The sequence below is a fragment of the Phoenix dactylifera genome, chromosome 13 (genome assembly GCF_009389715.1).
Source record: "Phoenix dactylifera cultivar Barhee BC4 chromosome 13, palm_55x_up_171113_PBpolish2nd_filt_p, whole genome shotgun sequence".
In the NCBI taxonomy this organism is placed as follows: Eukaryota; Viridiplantae; Streptophyta; class Magnoliopsida; order Arecales; family Arecaceae; genus Phoenix; species Phoenix dactylifera.
In genome coordinates, this window is record NC_052404.1 from 3,161,358 (window position 1) to 3,180,271 (window position 18,914).

At 37.1% G+C, this 18,914-nt stretch overlaps 1 protein-coding gene across 1 annotated transcript; it reads left to right on the forward strand.

The window, feature by feature from the left end:
• Positions 1-1,404: 1,404 nt before the first annotated feature.
• Positions 1,405-14,510, forward strand: LOC103714660 (RNA pseudouridine synthase 6, chloroplastic). The gene is made up of 9 exons (XM_008801990.4): positions 1,405-1,709; positions 2,353-2,481; positions 3,339-3,593; positions 3,857-3,938; positions 4,649-4,764; positions 4,848-4,902; positions 5,044-5,155; positions 12,947-13,116; positions 13,710-14,510. Exons 1-9 carry the CDS (start codon positions 1,462-1,464, stop codon positions 13,992-13,994), a joined length of 1,452 nt encoding a protein of 483 aa, XP_008800212.1. The 5' UTR covers positions 1,405-1,461; the 3' UTR covers positions 13,995-14,510.
• Positions 14,511-18,914: the final 4,404 nt, after the last annotated feature.

Consider the following 18,914-nt stretch of genomic DNA (forward strand, 5'->3'; position numbering starts at 1 on the left):
TGAATAAAATAAAGCCACATCCAATCTACTTCTATTCCGTAGACAAAACCCAGTCGACTAGCCTAATTAATGCTTCACTTGTTGGTCGCATACTCTTGTACCTTATAGAAAAAAGGGGGACAAATAGAATGGAGAAAAAAAATATGACAACTCTTGAATATATTTTGCTTTTATTTTTTTCATTTTGATCTTTCCTGTTCCACTCTCTTTTAAAATAAAATATGTTTTATTTTCTTTTAATCATGAACTGTGTGGTCTTCTTAGACACTCAAATCAAGTCTGTGACTGGCCTATGGTTTATTGCTGTATTACCACTACCATAATAATGGGGTTAACTTTTTGAGTTTGTGTGACCCATGGTGATCCCTTAAATTAGGAGCCCGAACTTGAACCATTTACCACTACCATAATAATGGGGTTAGCTTTCAAACAAGAGCGTGGTTCATATAGTAGGACAATTTTACGGCCCAATTATGCTTGCCCTTCTTCTATATGATACCAAAGGGATTTTATTATTTTAGTCATTACATGATAACATATTCAGGTAGCAATATCTTGCTACCTGTCCTTTTGGTTCCTGTTTTCATATAAAAATGGAAGATCCATCAGAATTCCACTAAACAAATGATTCAGTTTCATATGATGTTTTTACTCCGGTCTTTGTGTTACTTGAGGCTCTCGTATTGTCAGCGTATCTACGTTTCCTGAGAGTGTAAGATTTTCACTTTTTCCAGCTGTATCACCTCTATACGTAGAATCACTTTCCAATATAAAACATCTAGAATTTGTGTATGATCCATCTACCAAAATATTATGCGAAGCACTTTCATTAGTAGAGTTATCAAGGTAAGCAAACAGTGATATTTACTGGATGAATATGTAGGCCAGCATATTACCAATTCGATCCGTATATGCGAGAGCGGTACGATGATAAATCGGTGGTTTTCTTTTGAAATATGGTAGCTAATAGGGTTTGGGTTGTATCTTTTACCCGAATGGAAAAATAATTGATTTTTTTCACGACGTTCGATCACATTTTGCACAGCTTTCAAAGCATGATATCAACTTTATGATTTGTGCTGTGGATGGAAGAAAGATTAATCATCCTTCCACGTGAAAGAATGATTTGTTATGAGATGTGTTGGGGTCGTAGGATCATATTTTGTACAAATCTTAAAGTACTTCGATTTTTTTCTTCCATCCATCTTCATAGATCTCAAAGTGAACATTGCGAGAAGGTGAGTCAATCCTTCGAAGATTACAACCCAAACCCGTTATGAGATTTGGGCCCTACAGAAATTTTTGTTTCAATTTTTCTATTAACATGATAACATTCCTTCTTACTTATGTAAATCACGTGTTTTCCACGTGCCAGCTATGTCGCCATAAGAATCCCCCGGCAGGTTGCACGAGATTTGGGCTCAAGGCCTTTCCGGGAGGAAGATAGGGAAAAAAAGAGAGATGCCGACCGCTGCAGCTCTTGTTTCCATGTCCAACGCCCTCGTCTCACCTCTGTGGGCGTCGAGCCGGAGGGCTCTCATGGCACCCGCCGCTCTCGCTCGCGCTCTCTCCACCGCTCCCCATCCTCGCGGGAACCGCCGTCACAAGAAGGAGATCTGCTGGGTCGCAACAAAGAAGGCCCCTCCTCCCCGCTCTTCCAAGGCAGAGGCCATCGCCGTCGAGAGCACTGCTTCCGCCTTAGCTAATGGGTAGTAGTATTTGCTGCTCTCTTTGAATGGATTTTTTTTTTCTTCAGAACTCTTCTTGCGGTAAATTTGATCATTGTATAGGTTGCTTTCACGTGCTGTGGTTGGTTATTGATGCATTTCTGTAAATTATGTGTCAATCTTTAGCTGTGTCGCTGTTGTGGAGGTGGGTTTTGTCAGGTTGGCTTGTTTTGGGAGTGATAAAGATTGGATTTTTTTTTTTTTTGGTTTCTCGTTACGTGCTTTTGTAATTTATAGAGCATTGATAGAAGAAACTTTCTAGGATAAAATGTGATAATAAAGTTATAATGCCATATGAATGGATGAAAAACGTGCCCTCAAGACTTATTGGGCATATATGAATGCCTTGGCTGGTAGTTTGCGTTCTTGGCTGAAAGCGAGCTTAACATTATGTAAAACTTTATTGAGAAAATTTATATAATACATGTAATGCATAGCCCATGATTCTTATATTTGATGAGTTCGCTTCTGTACAATTATCTACTGCTTTAGAATTTTGTTCCCCAATGCTGCTTGCCTTTTTACGATGTGTTATTTTTTTCCCCTTGATGGCCTGATACAATTTAGTGATTCTCTTGCAGTAATACACTATGTTAGAACAATAGCTAAACCATATCTAATGCAGGTATCCAGAATACAAACGCCTACTCCCATGTCCATCACAAAATCAGCCACCAAGGGTTGAGCACCTTGTAGTATCAGAAGACGGGGTCGTTCTTGATTATATCTCTAAAGCTTTGCATCTTCCCCCTCTGTAAGTATATTATCCTTTTTGTTTTTATACAGACCCTCCAATTGAAGTAACATCTATTCCCTATCAAGAAGCAAAACATAATTACATAATTGTAGTTGACACTTGGAGATATGGGGGGAAATGAAGCAAGAAATAATAGCAAGGAAGGAGGAGCTAAAATGCAAAAAAAAATTGGGAAGGAAAAAAAAAACTTGGATAAAAGGGGTAAAATAGCATAAACCCATAAAGGAACCTTTCCCAGGTGTAATGCGTAGACTTGAGAAGCTGAGTCAAATTAGTTTCCTAAGAACTACAAAATGCACAGGAACATGCAAAACATGATCCTGAGTAGTTGGTAACAGGCAGTCTCTTGCATACAAATGTGCTCACGTGCACAGATCTGGGAAGGATATAGACTGCATAAAACAATATTGCTTCATTTGTAGTTCAGAATAGTTCAATGTAGCATTATAAACTACTTCGATGATTAAGTATTGATCTGTAGTCTTAATGTTGGAACAAGGAACAGATTTTTACTTATCTTAACCCTTTATTTTAGATCTATGATTGGAACCACAGTGAGAGGAGAGGAATGGTAGACATAAGATATGGTAGGAGTGTTGAATCCAGATGAATAGATATTTGGATCATACATAGGTATGACCTTCATCCAGGTCATTGTGGTGCAGATAATGGGTCACCTGATTACCTATATAAAAATACATACGGATTCTGGTTGAATAGCACTCATGATACATGTGTTAATAGTATCAACTGCGTGAAGAGCCTGCCCCAAATTAATAACAAAAAATTTGATGTAAAGCAGGTAAAGAAACACGCATATAAGTGCAGATAAATATAATATTTTATATATGAAGGTTTGTTGCAGATCTTATTCATTTTGGAGCTGTGCATTATGCATTAGTGTGCCCGAAGCCTCCTCCAAGTGCAACCCCTGATCAAGTTCGGGTCTTTAAAGAAGTAACAGAACCTTCAGTTCTGCAAAAGAGATCATCTATTAAAGGGAAGACTGTGAGGGAAGCACAGAAGACATTTAGGGTAACAGATGTTAATCAAATTGTCGAAGCAGGCACTTACCTACGTGTTCATGTACACCCAAAACGCTTCCCAAGGTACAACTCATCAGTGTTTGATGTGTATACTAAGCATAAAAGGTTTTTGGCTATTATGTTCTATGGTGACTGCTCACTGGTAGCAAATATCACGTTATTAAATGCTACCTGCTAGTGTAGCTACATGAGACCCCACTAATTTGAAGTAGATGCAGGGTTTAAATCCTGCGCAGCAAAAATTTGAGAAAAGGGAAAACAAACTTTTGTTGATTTTGTGGGTTAAATATCAGTCTGTATTTATATTGATCTCAGACTATAATCAGGTGCTATGAAATTGATTGGAAATCCAGAATCATAACAGTTACTGATTCATATGTGGTCCTCGACAAACCAGCTGCAACTTCAGTACGTATTCTCTTACATTATGTGTTTTCATACATCTAAAATTCCAGCAAACCGGCATGAGTATTGATGCTTTACGATGCTTATATTTCAACATTTCTTCATCACTAGTGTAACCTAAATTTGTCTTCTGGATGTTATAATTGCTCAGAATTCCCAATCAACAAATTTTATATTTATGTCCACTCCCTCTCCTTATTGTATTGGATTTTCTTTCTTTATTTTTTTATTTTCTTGGCCAAAATTCCTAAGGTCAATCGAGATACTAGTATTCAATTGATCTGATGGAAACTGAGATTATGTTATCAGACCTTGCGGAAAAGACATATAGAAAAAGCTCATAAAGTTTCTTATAAGGAGAAAGCTAACAGTGATCAAGCTTATATACATTAGGGATTTATGGTCATTGCTAACTTGTTCACTGAGGATGAAACCAAAAGTGGTTTTGTTAATGGCAATAAATTGGAGCAATATCTAGAGTTCAATTTGGATGGTTGATATTAGACTGTTTATATTGTTTATCTAGCAAAAAATGTGATGATGGGCTGTTTTGGTACTTAGATTATTCCATTTTCTATTTTAGAAACCAACACACAATGTCCAAAACTCTGCTCAAAACATCATGTGATAATGGCTCTTTCTTTATTTGTCTGAGTTATAAGGATTCATGTGCTTCTAGTGGGTGCGTTGATGACTTAAATAAGCAATTGCAGGTTGGAGGAACAACAGATAACACTGAAGAATGTTGTGCAACATTTGCTTCTCGTGCCTTAGGATTGGAAACTCCTCTGAAGACAACCCATCAGATAGATAACTGCACTGAGGGCTGGTGCATATTTCCTTCCTATATCTATAAATCAATATATTGCCAATGATATTAAAAAGTAATGTGTTGAAATACTATTTTTGCAGTGTTGTATTGGCTAGAACGAAAGATTTCTGCTCAATTTTTCATGGAATGATTAGGGTATGTTTATAATATACAGTGCTGCTATTGATATATCTGAAAATATTGACTCTGCTGCAGATCTAGGATCTACTTTTTGGTTGCAAATATCTACCATTTCATGTCCACTAACACATATTGATGTTTGATCATGAAAACCAGGAGAAACAGGTAAAAAAGTTTTATCTAGCCCTTGCTGCTGCGCCTGTGCCTGTTGGAATTATTTCTCATTACATGCGTCCTGTGAATGTTGCTCCAAGATTAGTTTCTGAAGGTAAGTCAGAAGGGTGAGCCACTTCTACAAATTCTAAGCTATATTATTGCAGCATCTTTAACTTATGTAGTTTGATTTTTCTGCATATTACTTATATATATAAAAGAAGGTTGCAAATATTTAAAATTTCAATGTATATAAAGGTTTTCAGTGCCTTAACTTCACTATGGAAGAAACATATTGATGAGTGATTTGTCATTCTGAAATTCTGAAAGATGGTCAAGTTGGAATTTCCTTTTCAGCTCATATGTCTAGTGGGGTTGGATTGATTATTAATTCATACCACAAGATTATTTCCAAGAATAATTCTCGGACCAACTAGAAATAGAAAGGAAGAGAGCAGTCAACAATGCGATTGTAACTTTACAGGAAGCTTTATGATCTGATTGGGACAAGCAGTGCAAAGCATAAGATAGGTGTAAATCCAAAAGAGATCGGTGGAAGAAACTGCGGGAATATGTTTCCATGGTATCAGGTACCCGTGACATGCTTTGCTAGTTCAATGAAGCCATATGTTTCCACTGTATAAGCCATATGTGGGGCCATTAGTGTAACCATGATGCTCAATGAAGCTAGTTCATCTTCATATTCTAAAATTTCTGTTCCTCTCGTATTGGGATCAAGATTGCAAGACTGAAGGCTTCTTTGGAAGGTTTGGTGAATGATTGGAGGACTGATGAAAGAGGCTATAGGAACCTTCCCTGCAAGCCCAGAACTTTTATGACTATGAGGGCTTTGAGTGTTGGAAGGGGTTGCATGTAAAATCATCAGTTCCAAAGCATATGTTTTTATGGAAACCAACATAACCTGGCCAAATTAAGCTCTAAGAGATTGCTTGTATCTATAAGTGCCCTTAATTTGGGAAATTTTCTTATGCTTTGCTGAGCTACAGACCCAAATGGTTTCTCCATACGTACTCATTTAGATTGCTAAGTAAAAAAGGAATTTAATACATCTTTAGTTTGTCACATTTTTTTCTAGTTCGTAATACAAATTCGAGATTCATCGTTATAGCCTTCTCTGGTGTAACTTGTACAGTTTCATAGTTCTCAAATGGTTCTGATGTTATCACTTGGTGACCACTTACCTTCATTTACCCACTCATTTCTAATCCTATCATTTCTAGCTTGCCACTCATCAACTTTAACATCACCTTATACACATATGCCCAGTTCACTCTGACAATGCTATTTGGAGATTGGAGAATACTCGAGAGTTTTATTATCATGCACTCATTTTTAATTATTTGAGACAACCAGGACTGTGCATCCATTTTTATTGATATATTTTCTGACAAAAAGGTCAATGTTTTTTAGGTTTCATAAGCTGACAAATGACAAGCATTGATATTTGAAAGTTTTAAATTGTTAATGACTTCTTGTGGTCTCATGTCTAGACTGCTAATGAATGATTTTTTGTACAGAATAAGTGGCTTCATTAAGGAGTGCAACTTAGTAACCGTTTAGCACTATGCCCTTTTTCTCTGAATTTCTTTGGTGAATATAATTAGATGTAGTACAATGAAGGTAATTCGAAAGGTAATTTGAAGCTAGAAGGTTGATGATTGTTTTTTTTAACCTATTCAGCGATACCAAATTTAGGAAACTGTTATCCTTTGCCTGAACAAGGAAATCAATATTGACTTCCATCCAAGGTATGTCGAACCGACCAGAATTGGTTGGTTCAGCCCAAGGTTCACCATACCGGATCCGGTAGGCGTACCAGTCGCCTACCGGACCGGTACGGTTCCGATTCGTCCCGAAATCGGCCGGTACGAACCAGCCAGCTCTTTCCTGCCGGACCTGGGGAAGAAGAAGAGAATGAGAGAGAGCACGGGGAAGAGATGGAGGGAGGAGACCTGTTGCCGCCATCAGAGAGCCGCGGAGGGGCAGCAGAGCCCGCACAGGGGGGAAGGGGGGTCGGGGGAACCCACGGAGGCGCAGCGGAGGCCAAGGCTGCATCCTCTGTTTCGAAACAGGAGACGCGGTCGCAGAGGCGGCCCAATGCATTTGGGGGCCTAAGGCGAACTTTTTTTTTAAAATAATAATAATAATAAATTTTAATAAGTGCAAAATACTTTAAAAATTTATTTAAAAATAATCCGTCTAGCTTTTTGAGATGCAAAATTGCTAATCAAACTTTTGTACTCAAGATTCATTAAAATACTATTTTCAATCGATAATATAGCTAATTCATTTAATCTTTCTTGTGACATAGTTGACCGCAAATAAGATTTTATCAACTTTAATTTTGAAAAACTTCTTTCAGCAGAAGCAACTGTTACATGTATTGTTAACAATATCCTGTAAGCAATGCATGCATTTGGAAAAGAATCTGTTTTTTTAATAAAACTTAAAGTATCAATAGGGGTACTAGTTTCCACATGTAAAATTTCTTTTAAAACGTTTAACTTTGAAAACAGATCAAGACCATCAATATCAGAATATTCACCGTGCTTTAAATAGTTTTCAAGATTAAGACAACACTTTTCAAATTCTCTTCATTCAAAGATTTTAACTTTCTAAAATTAAACAAAAAATCAAAAACATCTTCATATATGGTGAATTGTTCAAACCTACTTTGAATTAAAGAAATAGCTTGATCTACTATATATAAAAAATAATCAATTCTAAAAGATTCCTCAGTTGATTTTGTTGTCTCATCATCAATATTTTCATCAAATTGTTTTTTTCTACGAATCACACGTTTTTCACGAAATGTAAGTTTTATTTTCATTTCATTTGCAATTTCTTTAGATGAATTTAAAGCATTCATAAATTCATTTTCTCTATAACTTTTTAAATAAGAAAAAAGATCTTTTAATTGATCTATAGCAACATCAATATGCATGTCTTTAGATTGTAAATTCTTACTAAATGAGTTAACAGCAAACAATATATTATACCAAATATTCATGCCTAATAAGAATTCAAAATTTTCAATATCATATGTAGCTAAGCATATGGCTTCATTCTTTATTTTAGGATCTTTACTAGTTTCAGCTAACTGAACTAAGGCATCTCTTATTTTAGGAGCTTGATGTTTAATTGCTTTGACACTTTCAATACGACTTTCCCAACGTGTCTGTGACAAAGGTTTAAGAGTTAATGTAGATACATTATCTTGTAAAATTTTCCATCGTTTTGTAGAAGAAGAAAATAAGGTATAAATTCGTTGCATCACTCCAAAAAAAGATATAGCCCTAGGACATGAGTTAATAGTATCACATAATACTAAATTCAAGTTATGACATCCACATGGTGTGTAAAATGCTCTATAATTTATATCTAATAATTTTCTTTGTACACCTTGAAGTTTTCCTTTCATATTAGATCCATTGTCATACCCTTGTCCTCTTATATCACTAACCTCAAGTTTATGTTTTTCTATTATATTTATAAGTTCATTAAAAAGGTCCTTTCCAGAGGTATCATCTACTTCTAAAAATTCTAAAAAATATTTTTCTACTTTTACTGGACTTGTTGAAGTATCCACACATCTTAAAACTAGGATCATTTGTTCCTGATGGCTTGCATCAGGAGTGCAATCAAGTGTTACAGAAAAGTATTTTGCTTTTTTAATCTTTTTAATTATTATAGCTTTAATTTTAGATGTTAATATTTGAATCAATTCATTTTGAATATTATGACCTAAATAATGATTGTGAATTTCACCATGTTGAATGCGTCGAACATGTTCTTGCATTACTGGATCAAATTCTGCAATCATTTCAATAAAACTTAGAAAATTTTCGTTATTGCTTTGATAGATCTTTTCATTCTTTCCTCGAAATGCTAAATTATTTTTTGCAAGATTTTTTACGACAACAATAATTCTCAATAGAACTTTTTTTCAATGATCCTTCTCTTGGTTTATTTGTTCTTAGAGACTTTTATCAATTGTCTTATTTTTTAGCAATCTCACTTCTATATCAATCCACCTATTCATGCTAATGATATGTTCCTTAGTTGTTTCATGACTTTTAAGCTTGATACCTAGATTTTTCCAATCCCTCCTTCCTTCATTGACTAATTGACTTGTGCTAGACTTTGAATCAAATAATTTACAACAAAAACAATATACCCTATCCAAATCCTTCGAATACATTAACCATCTTTTATCATATTTTTCGCAATTAGGTAACTTACGAATGTAATGTATGGTAGAAAAGTGTCTATTATTTTCATCCCTAGGAAAATGAAGATCATAATCTCTAATTGGACCTCTTTCCACTAATAGATCTCTCAACTTTGTATCAATATTTTTCCATTGACTAGGATCATATATATTTATAGAAATAGAGCTAATTTCATTAAACTCTACTCTATCCTTATTTATCCTATCTTCATCTAATTTCTTATTGTGTTTTTCACTAGATATTGTTTCAGTAGATGTTTGAATACTACTATAAATCTGGTTGTCAATCTCATTTTGTTTCGTTCTTTTTATGTCATCTTCCAACTCTATTTCGTTCTGAGTTGAACTTGATGTAGTGTTTTGTTTATTTGTGACAATAAATCTATCTAAAGCATCTTTTTGAGATTGAATGAGTTTTTCGATTTTTCTTTTCTTTTTGAGTTTTTCATACCCACATTTAAATTTTCTATTAGACATTTGAATCTATATTATCAAACAAAACAATCAAGACAATCACTACAAACAAATCAAAATAGAATAGAGTTGAAAATGATAAAACCCGAAATGTCAATAGAAGCGGTGCCGGACTCGACGACGAACTCAAGTTCCAACAAGCGGTGCCGGACTCGACGACGAACTCAAGTCCCGACAAGCGGTGCCGAACTTAATGGCGAGAAGGGGTGCCGAAGCTACTGTCAATTTTAATGGAGACCCTAGACATGAAAAGCTATTATCAATTTTTAAGAATAGACATAAAAAATTATTTTCAAGAATCCGACAATAAAAATTTTGATGGCATTGAAATGTAAATAGTAAAGTGGAAATGGGTGCAAAATGGAGCTCTGTAACAGAGAGTACATCATGACATTAAGTTCAAGAATGTTAATTGTAGTTTTTACATCATTAATTGTAACACTAAAAACAGGGTTATCTCTTCATTCACCATGAAATGAAATAAATTTCAAACAAATGATGGTCAAGCAAGAAATATTGTTGGCAAAGACAGAATACTAAACTTTTCACCAATTGAAAAGGGGGAAATTAGCTAGAAATTAGCTAACCTAGATATCCACATCCAATAAAAACCCAAGAGAATCTGACTAGGGAAAGAACACAAACAGACACCTCTGGATAGAAAAAGTTGGTGTAGAATTATGCTTCATTAATCATTATCTACCCTTTATAACTACTACTTATTTAAGTAGCATTAGCAGTATAATACCAGCTGCAATCTGATTATAAAAAAAGTCTCTTCATCCCATAAAAACCATCAATAAGAGACTTAAGAGTATAAGACCACATTGACACATGTACCGGACATAAAAATAATTTCTATTCTCTCTTCCTCCTGGCTCCTGCACAACCATCAGAAACAGGGAAAGCACCAAACCCCAGGTCCCCAACTATCATACTCTCAACTTTTCCCTCTATTTCTATGATTCTATCTATCGACAAAGAGGTAAAAGGGGGGAACTAATGATTCAGCACAACAAAGCACCAACGATTACTTGCGTTAAAAACGAAAAAAAAGCCCCCGTTGCCACATAATCAAATGATTCAAAATTTCAAACCACAGTTCCTGGGCCCCGGTAGCCGGCACATTCTGCCCAAAATATAAAGCCCCCGTTCTCCTGTTTTAGCGAAATTTTCCAACAATCTTTAAAACTATAGTCTCTATTGCTATCCATTTATCAACAAAGGGTTAAAAAATCAGAAAGAATAATGAATTAGGGCTTGTAAGCAGTAAGCTATGTCCGGACTCTGGAATGACGAATTCAAAGTTGAAACAGGGGCGGAGGGCGGAACTGGAGAAGGAGAACTCACCTAGTCCCCTGACATCTGGAGAGGGCGGAGGGCCGAGAAGGAGAACTGGAGAAGAGACGCCGTCAAGAACCGAGTTATCGAGGAACGGGAAGCCGGAAAGGAAGAACTCTTGAGTCAAGAGCTGAAGAAGAGCTGAGCTGCTGAAGGAAGAACTCAAGGATGAAGAAGAAGACGCTGTCCTCTTTGGTTATTGGGGATTCTGGTGTCGGTGACTACGGGCTACGGCTAAGATTTAAGAAGTAAGAAGATGGTGGCGGTGCCAGGCGGATGGTTGGATGGAGAAGACGGGCTACGCTGGGGCCCGGGCAGCTGGAGAAAACGGGCTATGGACGGGGGATGGCTAAGATGTCTTGTCCCGTTACTCCCGTACGTGGTAGGCCGTAACTCGTAAGCCCTATCCCTGTTGCCCGTTGGCCTGGATGCCGGTTGCCGGACTGTTGGTCGCTGCCCGTTGGTCACTGCCCGCAGGTCGCTGGAGGAGGAGCTCTCCCAGAGTCGAAGGCTGGAGGCCTCCCTCCTTTGGTCCGAGGCCCTAGGCGACCGCCTCGATCGCCTAGGGCTCGGTTCGGCACTGCGCGGTCAGGGGTTTTTAAGTGAAATCGGCAACCGATTTGCCGACTTCACTTAAAATTCCTAAATTAAAAATTTCACTTAAAATCTCCAAATTAAAAAAGCCGCGGCCGCGTCCCCTGTTTCTTTTCGAAGCAAGGGACGCAACCGCGGCCCCGGCCTCCGCGGCTCTCCGATGGCGGCCAAAGGTTTCCTCCCTCCCTTTCTTCCCCGCGCTATCTCTCCTTCTCTTCGTCTTCTTCATCTCTGGCACAGAACCGACTCGTACCGGTTTTCACTGCTTCGGCATATCGGTTACAGGCCGGATCGGTCCGAACCGACTGATACAGGCCGGTTCGTCATAGCTTGGTTCAGCCTGTACTAAACCGGTGCCGACATGCACCTGTTCGATATGGCATATAAAATCGGTTCCGACCCCTTTTGGGTCGGAACTGATCGGGGAAGAAGAAAGAAGAGAAAGAAAAAGAATAGGAAAGAAGAGGAGGAAAGAGGAAGAAGAGAAAGAGGAGAAGAAGAAGAAGAAGAGAGAGGAGAAGAAGAAAAAGAGGAGACTTACCGGTACCGGGCCTCGTCGGGGTGATCCTTGTCCGGGCGATCGTCGTCGGAGCTTGCTCGTGGGAGAAGAGCGGAGGAGAGAGGATCCTCATCGGGGCTTGCTCGCGGGAGAAGAGTGGAGGAGAGAGGAGAAGAAACAAGAAGGCTCGGGAAGAAGGAAATTCCGAGCGGAAAACGCGTCCCGCAAGAAAAACGACGCGGGAAAACGCGTTTGTGGGTTGCGGTTTTAAGTGGAGAAAGGAGGAAAACGCGTGGAACTGCGTTTCACGCTCACGCGCCCACGCCTTGTCTCTGAACCGGGTCCGTACGATTCGGTTCGATATGATACCGGTACCGGTGCCCACCGGTACGTCGGTACGGTCGCTATGGTGGACTTTGCTTCCATCACGATGTACGGAAAGAGTTCCCATGGAATATGTATATTGTTTTTTCACTCAAAAAAAAGAGAAAAAAACAAAGAAATAAGTATATTGTCTTAGGAGTAAGCTGAGACATTGAACTAGAACTTGTACATTATTTTGTTTCTTGGTGCCTCTTGGAAGACAAATTTGGTTTTGTTTACTCACAGAGGAGCTATTGCAATGTGCCATAAAGATGAAACTTTTATTTCTCAAACTCCAAGTGAAGAATAAAAAGATTAAAAAAAATTCTGCTGTAGTTGACAGATCGATATAGATTTCATATTTGAAATTCTCATTTTCGTAGAATCTATTGGTGGATGGCATCTCTGCCAGTTGGAGGTGTTGGAGTGCAAGGAGGTCCCCTGGCCAAATGTTGACGTGGAGAAAAGCTACGGCATTGAAGATTGTGGATGGCCCTCCAAGGACATTGCCTATGAATGTAAGATCAACCTCTTGACAGGCAAAACTCATCAGGTATCATCACCTTACCTTTTTTCCTTGCCTTTTATATGCAATTAACAGATATGTCACCCACCACTTGCTTTCAGCTTTGGAATGGTGAAAGTTTGAAGAACCCATCGTGCTTGTCTCTGTAGGATATTAGATGAGAGTTTTTTTAAATAATTTTATTATTAATAATAGTTTGCCTTTGGGGATGGAGGATGGAGGACTGTCTTTTCCTACAGGTCCTCAAAGAACTCAAGTATAGACAGTTTTGAATTATAATTACTATGTTAATATTCATAAATCTTATGATTTAAGTTATCGGGAAATTTTATGCAATTTAAATTGTTTTCAACATAAAATTTAGTTTATGCTATTTTTTTGATACTGACATATCTTTTTGTCCAAGTAGCACTATTTTGCGGAGGAATTGGATGAATTGGATAATTTATGTGTTCTCCATTGACATGACCAATCTCGAGTCCATGCCTATAGTCAACCATGAGTTCCAACAGGAACTGTTGCATTGATTTTATTGCAGTTGAATAAGAAAAAACTTGTGCACAATTACATTGATAAATGAAATCTTTTTTTTTCTTGACCTATGATAATTCTATATACAGGTCAGAGCACAGTTGGCTGCTATTGGTGCGCCTATTGTTGGGGACTCGATGTACATGCCTGCTGCTGCAGCAGAAATGTGTAATACCCAGATTAACCCATTTGGTAGAAATAGAAAGCAATTTACAAGTGAGGATGACAGAATATTGGCTATCGAAGAGTGGATCGCACAGCATGGCAAGGAACCTAGTGCGGCTATCGGCCTCCAAGCATCTCATATCTCCTGGGATGGTGGCAAGTGTTCTTACGAGGCTGGGGCTCCGTGGTGGCGATGCACAACATCGTAAATCTCGGGAAACTGGAGCTAGCCTACATACTGCATGGAAATTAACATTCTGATCTTCCAGACAGATCTCATGTGGTGTAACATTTAACAGGCTTTTATCTGCACACAGAAGGGTGAAAGATAAAGACTGGAACATCGAGGTTTGGTGCAAAGCCTAGTCTTCCCTGATGGGAATGAATGGTGTGTGTTTTTGATATCTTGTTTTTGCACCAAGCTCGAAGAGGCAATTATCATGGATTATTGGTATACTTTTGTGAGGACAAGATGGGATGAGATCGACAGAAGATTTATATATCTTGTGAGGCCGAACATGCACTTTATATTGAATATTATTTTAACAGAGAAAGGGTTTCAGTCTGTGAGGCTGGCCATATTTGCATTATTTTCTTTTGGTTCCATTTTCGGATACCTATATACACGAGCAAAATGCCCTTTTTTTAAACTAACATTGTGGGGAGTATTCTTTCAGTCTGTTCCGTTGGTTTATATTATTGGGATGACATTTTTTCTTGGATAAGCTACTGAATTTTTGTGGCTGTATAGCCTTATTAAGTTTCTTCAATCTACTCTTTCCAATTTTAGATCCACTTTTATCAAGAACATTTATGTTGGAAAATGGATCTTCCTCCACGTTTTCAAGGTAATGTTTCTTTTTAATGCAAAGGTGCCTATGAATATGTTCCAATGAAAATTCACATCTTTTATATGAAAAACTTTTTTCCCAATGTTAGGTCGAATAGGGTGTGAATTTTGTTACAATGGTTCCCACTTGAAATGATTTTAATACATCAATATTAGATGTCAGAATCTTATTGACAATGGTTTTGAACTTACGAACTCATTCAAGAATGAGTTTATTGCTGGGTGTCTTGAAATCAAATGCACAATGACTTTGCTTGTGCACAAAAGTTGGACAGGTGATCAGATGACTAGTCCGAGATGTCTATGACAAAGCAATTCGACCTCTTTATCCTTTTTCCGTTATCTTGTAGGTGTCGGAATAAATCTTCAAATCATCTGCGAGAAATATTATTTTGTCTTGCCAATACCCAATTTCATTGGATTCATAACCTTCAATTTCGTACTTGCTTTGGCCTCATTTTTGGAAATTAGCATCTTAAATTATGGGAAATATGAAGATGGAAGAAATGGAAAATAAGAATAATAAACAGACAATATGGTTTTATGGCATAGGAAATGCTTTCGTTTAGATGTTAACTGCTTCACTCAATATTTTGAGTTTGCTAATGGACTCTGATGACACTTCTTTAATATGTAACAAAACCTTCTTATGGTTTTTTTTTTGGTTAACTGGGTGATTCGTACAAACCTAGTACAACTGTATCCAACAAAATTAGAAAATAGCAAATCGCGAAGCGCCATAAGTAACTTCCTCTCCCCACTCCATAGGGTACTTCCGGAATGGTCGCCTACATACGAGGCCACCTAGTCCACGGCCCCATTCATTTATCTAAAGACATGCCTGGCCTAAAATTCCATGCCTTCGGCCATGGATATCACGCAATAGGGGGTGGTACTCATGCACACTATCGATGCTCTCCATAATCTAGCTGATCACTGTAGTTGAGTCCCCCTCAAGAAGAATTTCTCTAGCATCCACGACATGTCGGACATGACCCAGTCTTGACAAGGCCGCCCTGCGCTCAGCCTCTAGGACACCTTCTTATGTTCGCCACCAACAATCTTGAAAATTTAACCGACCTTTTATTGAAGTTTGCCACTCCTGTACAGGAGTGAGAGATCAAAATAATATTGTGCATTTTTTCCCTTAAAATATGGGTGACTAATCTCCACCATGTATCCTAACCAATAGAAATCGAGTCACCATCCTCTTGCCCAAGGGGCAAAGGATAATAATATCTGAGCAAATGCTTAATGGACATAATAAAAATTTTGTTATATCATAACTCTTGCGGTTTTACTCTATTTGTAGGATCCCAATAAAGAGCGCTTTGAGAAAAAAATATAAGGATGAAGAAAAATTCTGCCAAAAATATATATCGAAAAAAGTCTAATAATAGAAAATCTACCATATTTTCTCTCATGAAAATAAAAATAAAAATATTTTATTGTATTTAAAAAAATCAAATTGAATCACTTTCTGAGTACTCACGACATCATAAATCATTAGCTTTTAGTTTCTAATTTTTATTAGTTTTCTTTTTTTTTTCTTGATTCAAGCGTGCATGACTAATTTATCCAAATTGATGTTTTCCATCCTTTCCTTTCCTTTTACTTTTCTTAGTTTAAATTATGAATCGTACTATCAAGTTATCATTGAGGGTTGGTGAAATCAATAGCCTAAGACAATGTAATAAAAACTCATTTGGTCATTTTTAACAAGATTATGTATTATAACATGAGATTTAGTTACATGAACCCGATCATAGTATTGTACCCTCCAATTTGTTATCACATTCAAATATTTTTAACAAAATAAGATAGTACTTCTGGCAGGAATTAAGGACTTGCTTAGTTCGCGGGAAGCATTTTTTCTCATATGAATATAATTTTTGTAAAGCAAATTTTTGAAAAGAAGATGCCTAGTAAAGTACTTTTGGCATTGGTTGACCATAGGAAAGCAATAGATTTACAGAGTACTTATGTTTGGTTGACCATCCACTTTTCTAAGAAAGTTATGCGTAATTTCTATAAAAATTAGGTCTTTAATGCTTTAAATCAAATAGGAATAGTTGAAGGGCCTTTTTAGAAAAAAATAAAGATGTTTCGATTTCCGGCTCACAGAAAAGTAACTTTCCCATATTTCTTATGAGAAAGACTTTTCTATGAAACGTGGAAATAATATTCCTACAGAAATACGACCTTTTCATCTCTCTTCTTTGAAACTCCAACCAAACAAGAGGCATCCCTTTAATTTTCCGTTGACTACACTTTCTCCCCCTCTTTTTCCGCGAACCAGACAAGTCTTAAGACAAATGAAAGCAAGGAGGTGAAGCCGTCTAAGATTTTAGAAAATCGCCATCCCTCTAAAAATTTCGTATCAATGTGCCCTCTTTTTAATTTTTCAGAAAACTTCTTATTAATGTAAACTTGATCAAATTGCTCAATTAAAATTGATAATTCTCTAGTCACTCCCACATTCTCTCTTTTTTATTTTATTTTTTTGATAACATTTTATTTTCTTTCTTCCACCAAAAATATTTTACTTTCTTTCCGTCCCTCCCATGCCTCTCTCTCTCTCTCTCTCACACGCACACGCACGCACTGAAATTGATCTCAGTACCTCTTTTTCTCTTTCTGTCCTCCTTCCATTTAATGCAAACTTTTAGCCTTCTAATATATTACATTTTATTATTATAAAAGCTTTAGCTAATCAATAAGTTTTTAATATCTTGCTTTAAGTAACATCAAATATAAAGATAAACTTTTTTGAAGACACACAACTGATTGCTTGTTGATAAAAAATACTAGAGTTGGTGGAAGAGAACAATTAGAAGGCAAATAATTTTTTACTTTCCTCCTTTTGTTTCTAGAGAAACTTACTTTTATATTTTTATTAGCGCAAATAATTATTTATTTTGTAGATTTTTCTAATCATGCTTTATCTTCAAATCTTCAATTAATGTTGATGAAATGAGATTATAAATCAAATAAAAATCATATTTAAAACTTTAATTTCACAATTTTTGTTAATTAAGAGCTAAAATATAATTATGAGATTTGTCATTAAAATTTCGTTATCTAAATGTACATCCATAACAATTTCAATAAAAGAAAAGAACAATACATAATTTCCTTCAATAATCTTTAATTCTCTTTTAAGAAATTTGTTGTCACCAATTAGGATGGTAAGTATAATCTCTAGAAAAAGTTCTTTGCTTTGCTCCAAATTTCCAATATGGTTTGTCTCTCGTTTTGTTATTAATCTTCGATTAGAGTATCTACCCTTGATTAGGCTTAACCTGGGCTCTCAGGAGAGTCTCCTGCTAGGTCAAGTGTAAAACCGACAATTATTTGGAAACTAAAATTCAAAATATGGAATAGATTTTTCAGTTTCCATCTAATATCTTAGAAGATTTATAATTTTTTCTTTGCAGTATCAGCATTTTTTATTTTTTTATCATTCAAACTTCGCATTAATATGTTTGCTCTCCCATCGAATGTGGGTTACTATTTTCTTATCAAAATCCCATCCATCTCTTTCTTTTACTTTATAAATCCTACCAAATACCAAAATGATTGCATTGAAGAAGTTCATATCTCTATACGTATATGATCATGCTTCACCTTTTAAAATTATACTATTTTAATATATCGATAAGTATATATTATTAGATTTTTGTTTAGTAATAGAAGGGCAATCGTTAAGTGATATTGATAGGCCAACTCATCAACGACAACGGCTAGTTCGCTTTAGGGCGGTTGCTTTGAAAGTCATATGCGATCGATGATGGCAGAGATGACGAGCAGGGCGAGCAAAGCAGTGGGTGGCTCAACCGCTGGTGGAAGTCGGGGACCACCGATATAGGGGGAGGAAAAGGGTGGTCGGGCAAAGCCGAAGGGCTGGACGACGTACCTGATTTCGGAGAAGGAGGTGGAGAGCCTCCGACGACACTTCACGACAGTCCTCAAGCTACCGGAAGAGCCGATCGAGGCGTTGAGGAAGGAGTGGGAAGACCGGGTGGTCGTCGTCCAGAGTTTTGGCCGTCGAGTGTTGGCAGAATAGATAGCTCGGGACGTCGCTCTTCGAAGAAAAATAGAGCATGACATAGAAGTGGTGCCGCTTGCCGACAACCACCTTGCTCTCCCTTTAAGACAACAGCTGACCGAGACCTCGTCTTTACCGGTGGCCCGTGGGTGGTGGCGGGGCAGCTGCCAGCCATGAAGCTATGGGATCCCAACTTTGTTCCGAGGCTGGACGCGGTGAAAATAGTGGTGG

What these genes read in the sequence shown, in the direction of transcription:
- LOC103714660 (XM_008801990.4), top strand. Translation starts at nt 1,462, where the DNA reads ATGCCGACCGCTGCAGCTCTTGTTTCCATGTCCAACGCCCTCGTCTCA. An exon ending in ACAAACCAGCTGCAACTTCA is followed by an intron (nt 3,939 to 4,648) that starts GTACGTATTCTC and finishes AAGCAATTGCAG; the next exon opens with GTTGGAGGAACAACAGATAA. An exon ending in TGACAGGCAAAACTCATCAG is followed by an intron (nt 13,117 to 13,709) that starts GTATCATCACCT and finishes TTCTATATACAG; the next exon opens with GTCAGAGCACAGTTGGCTGC.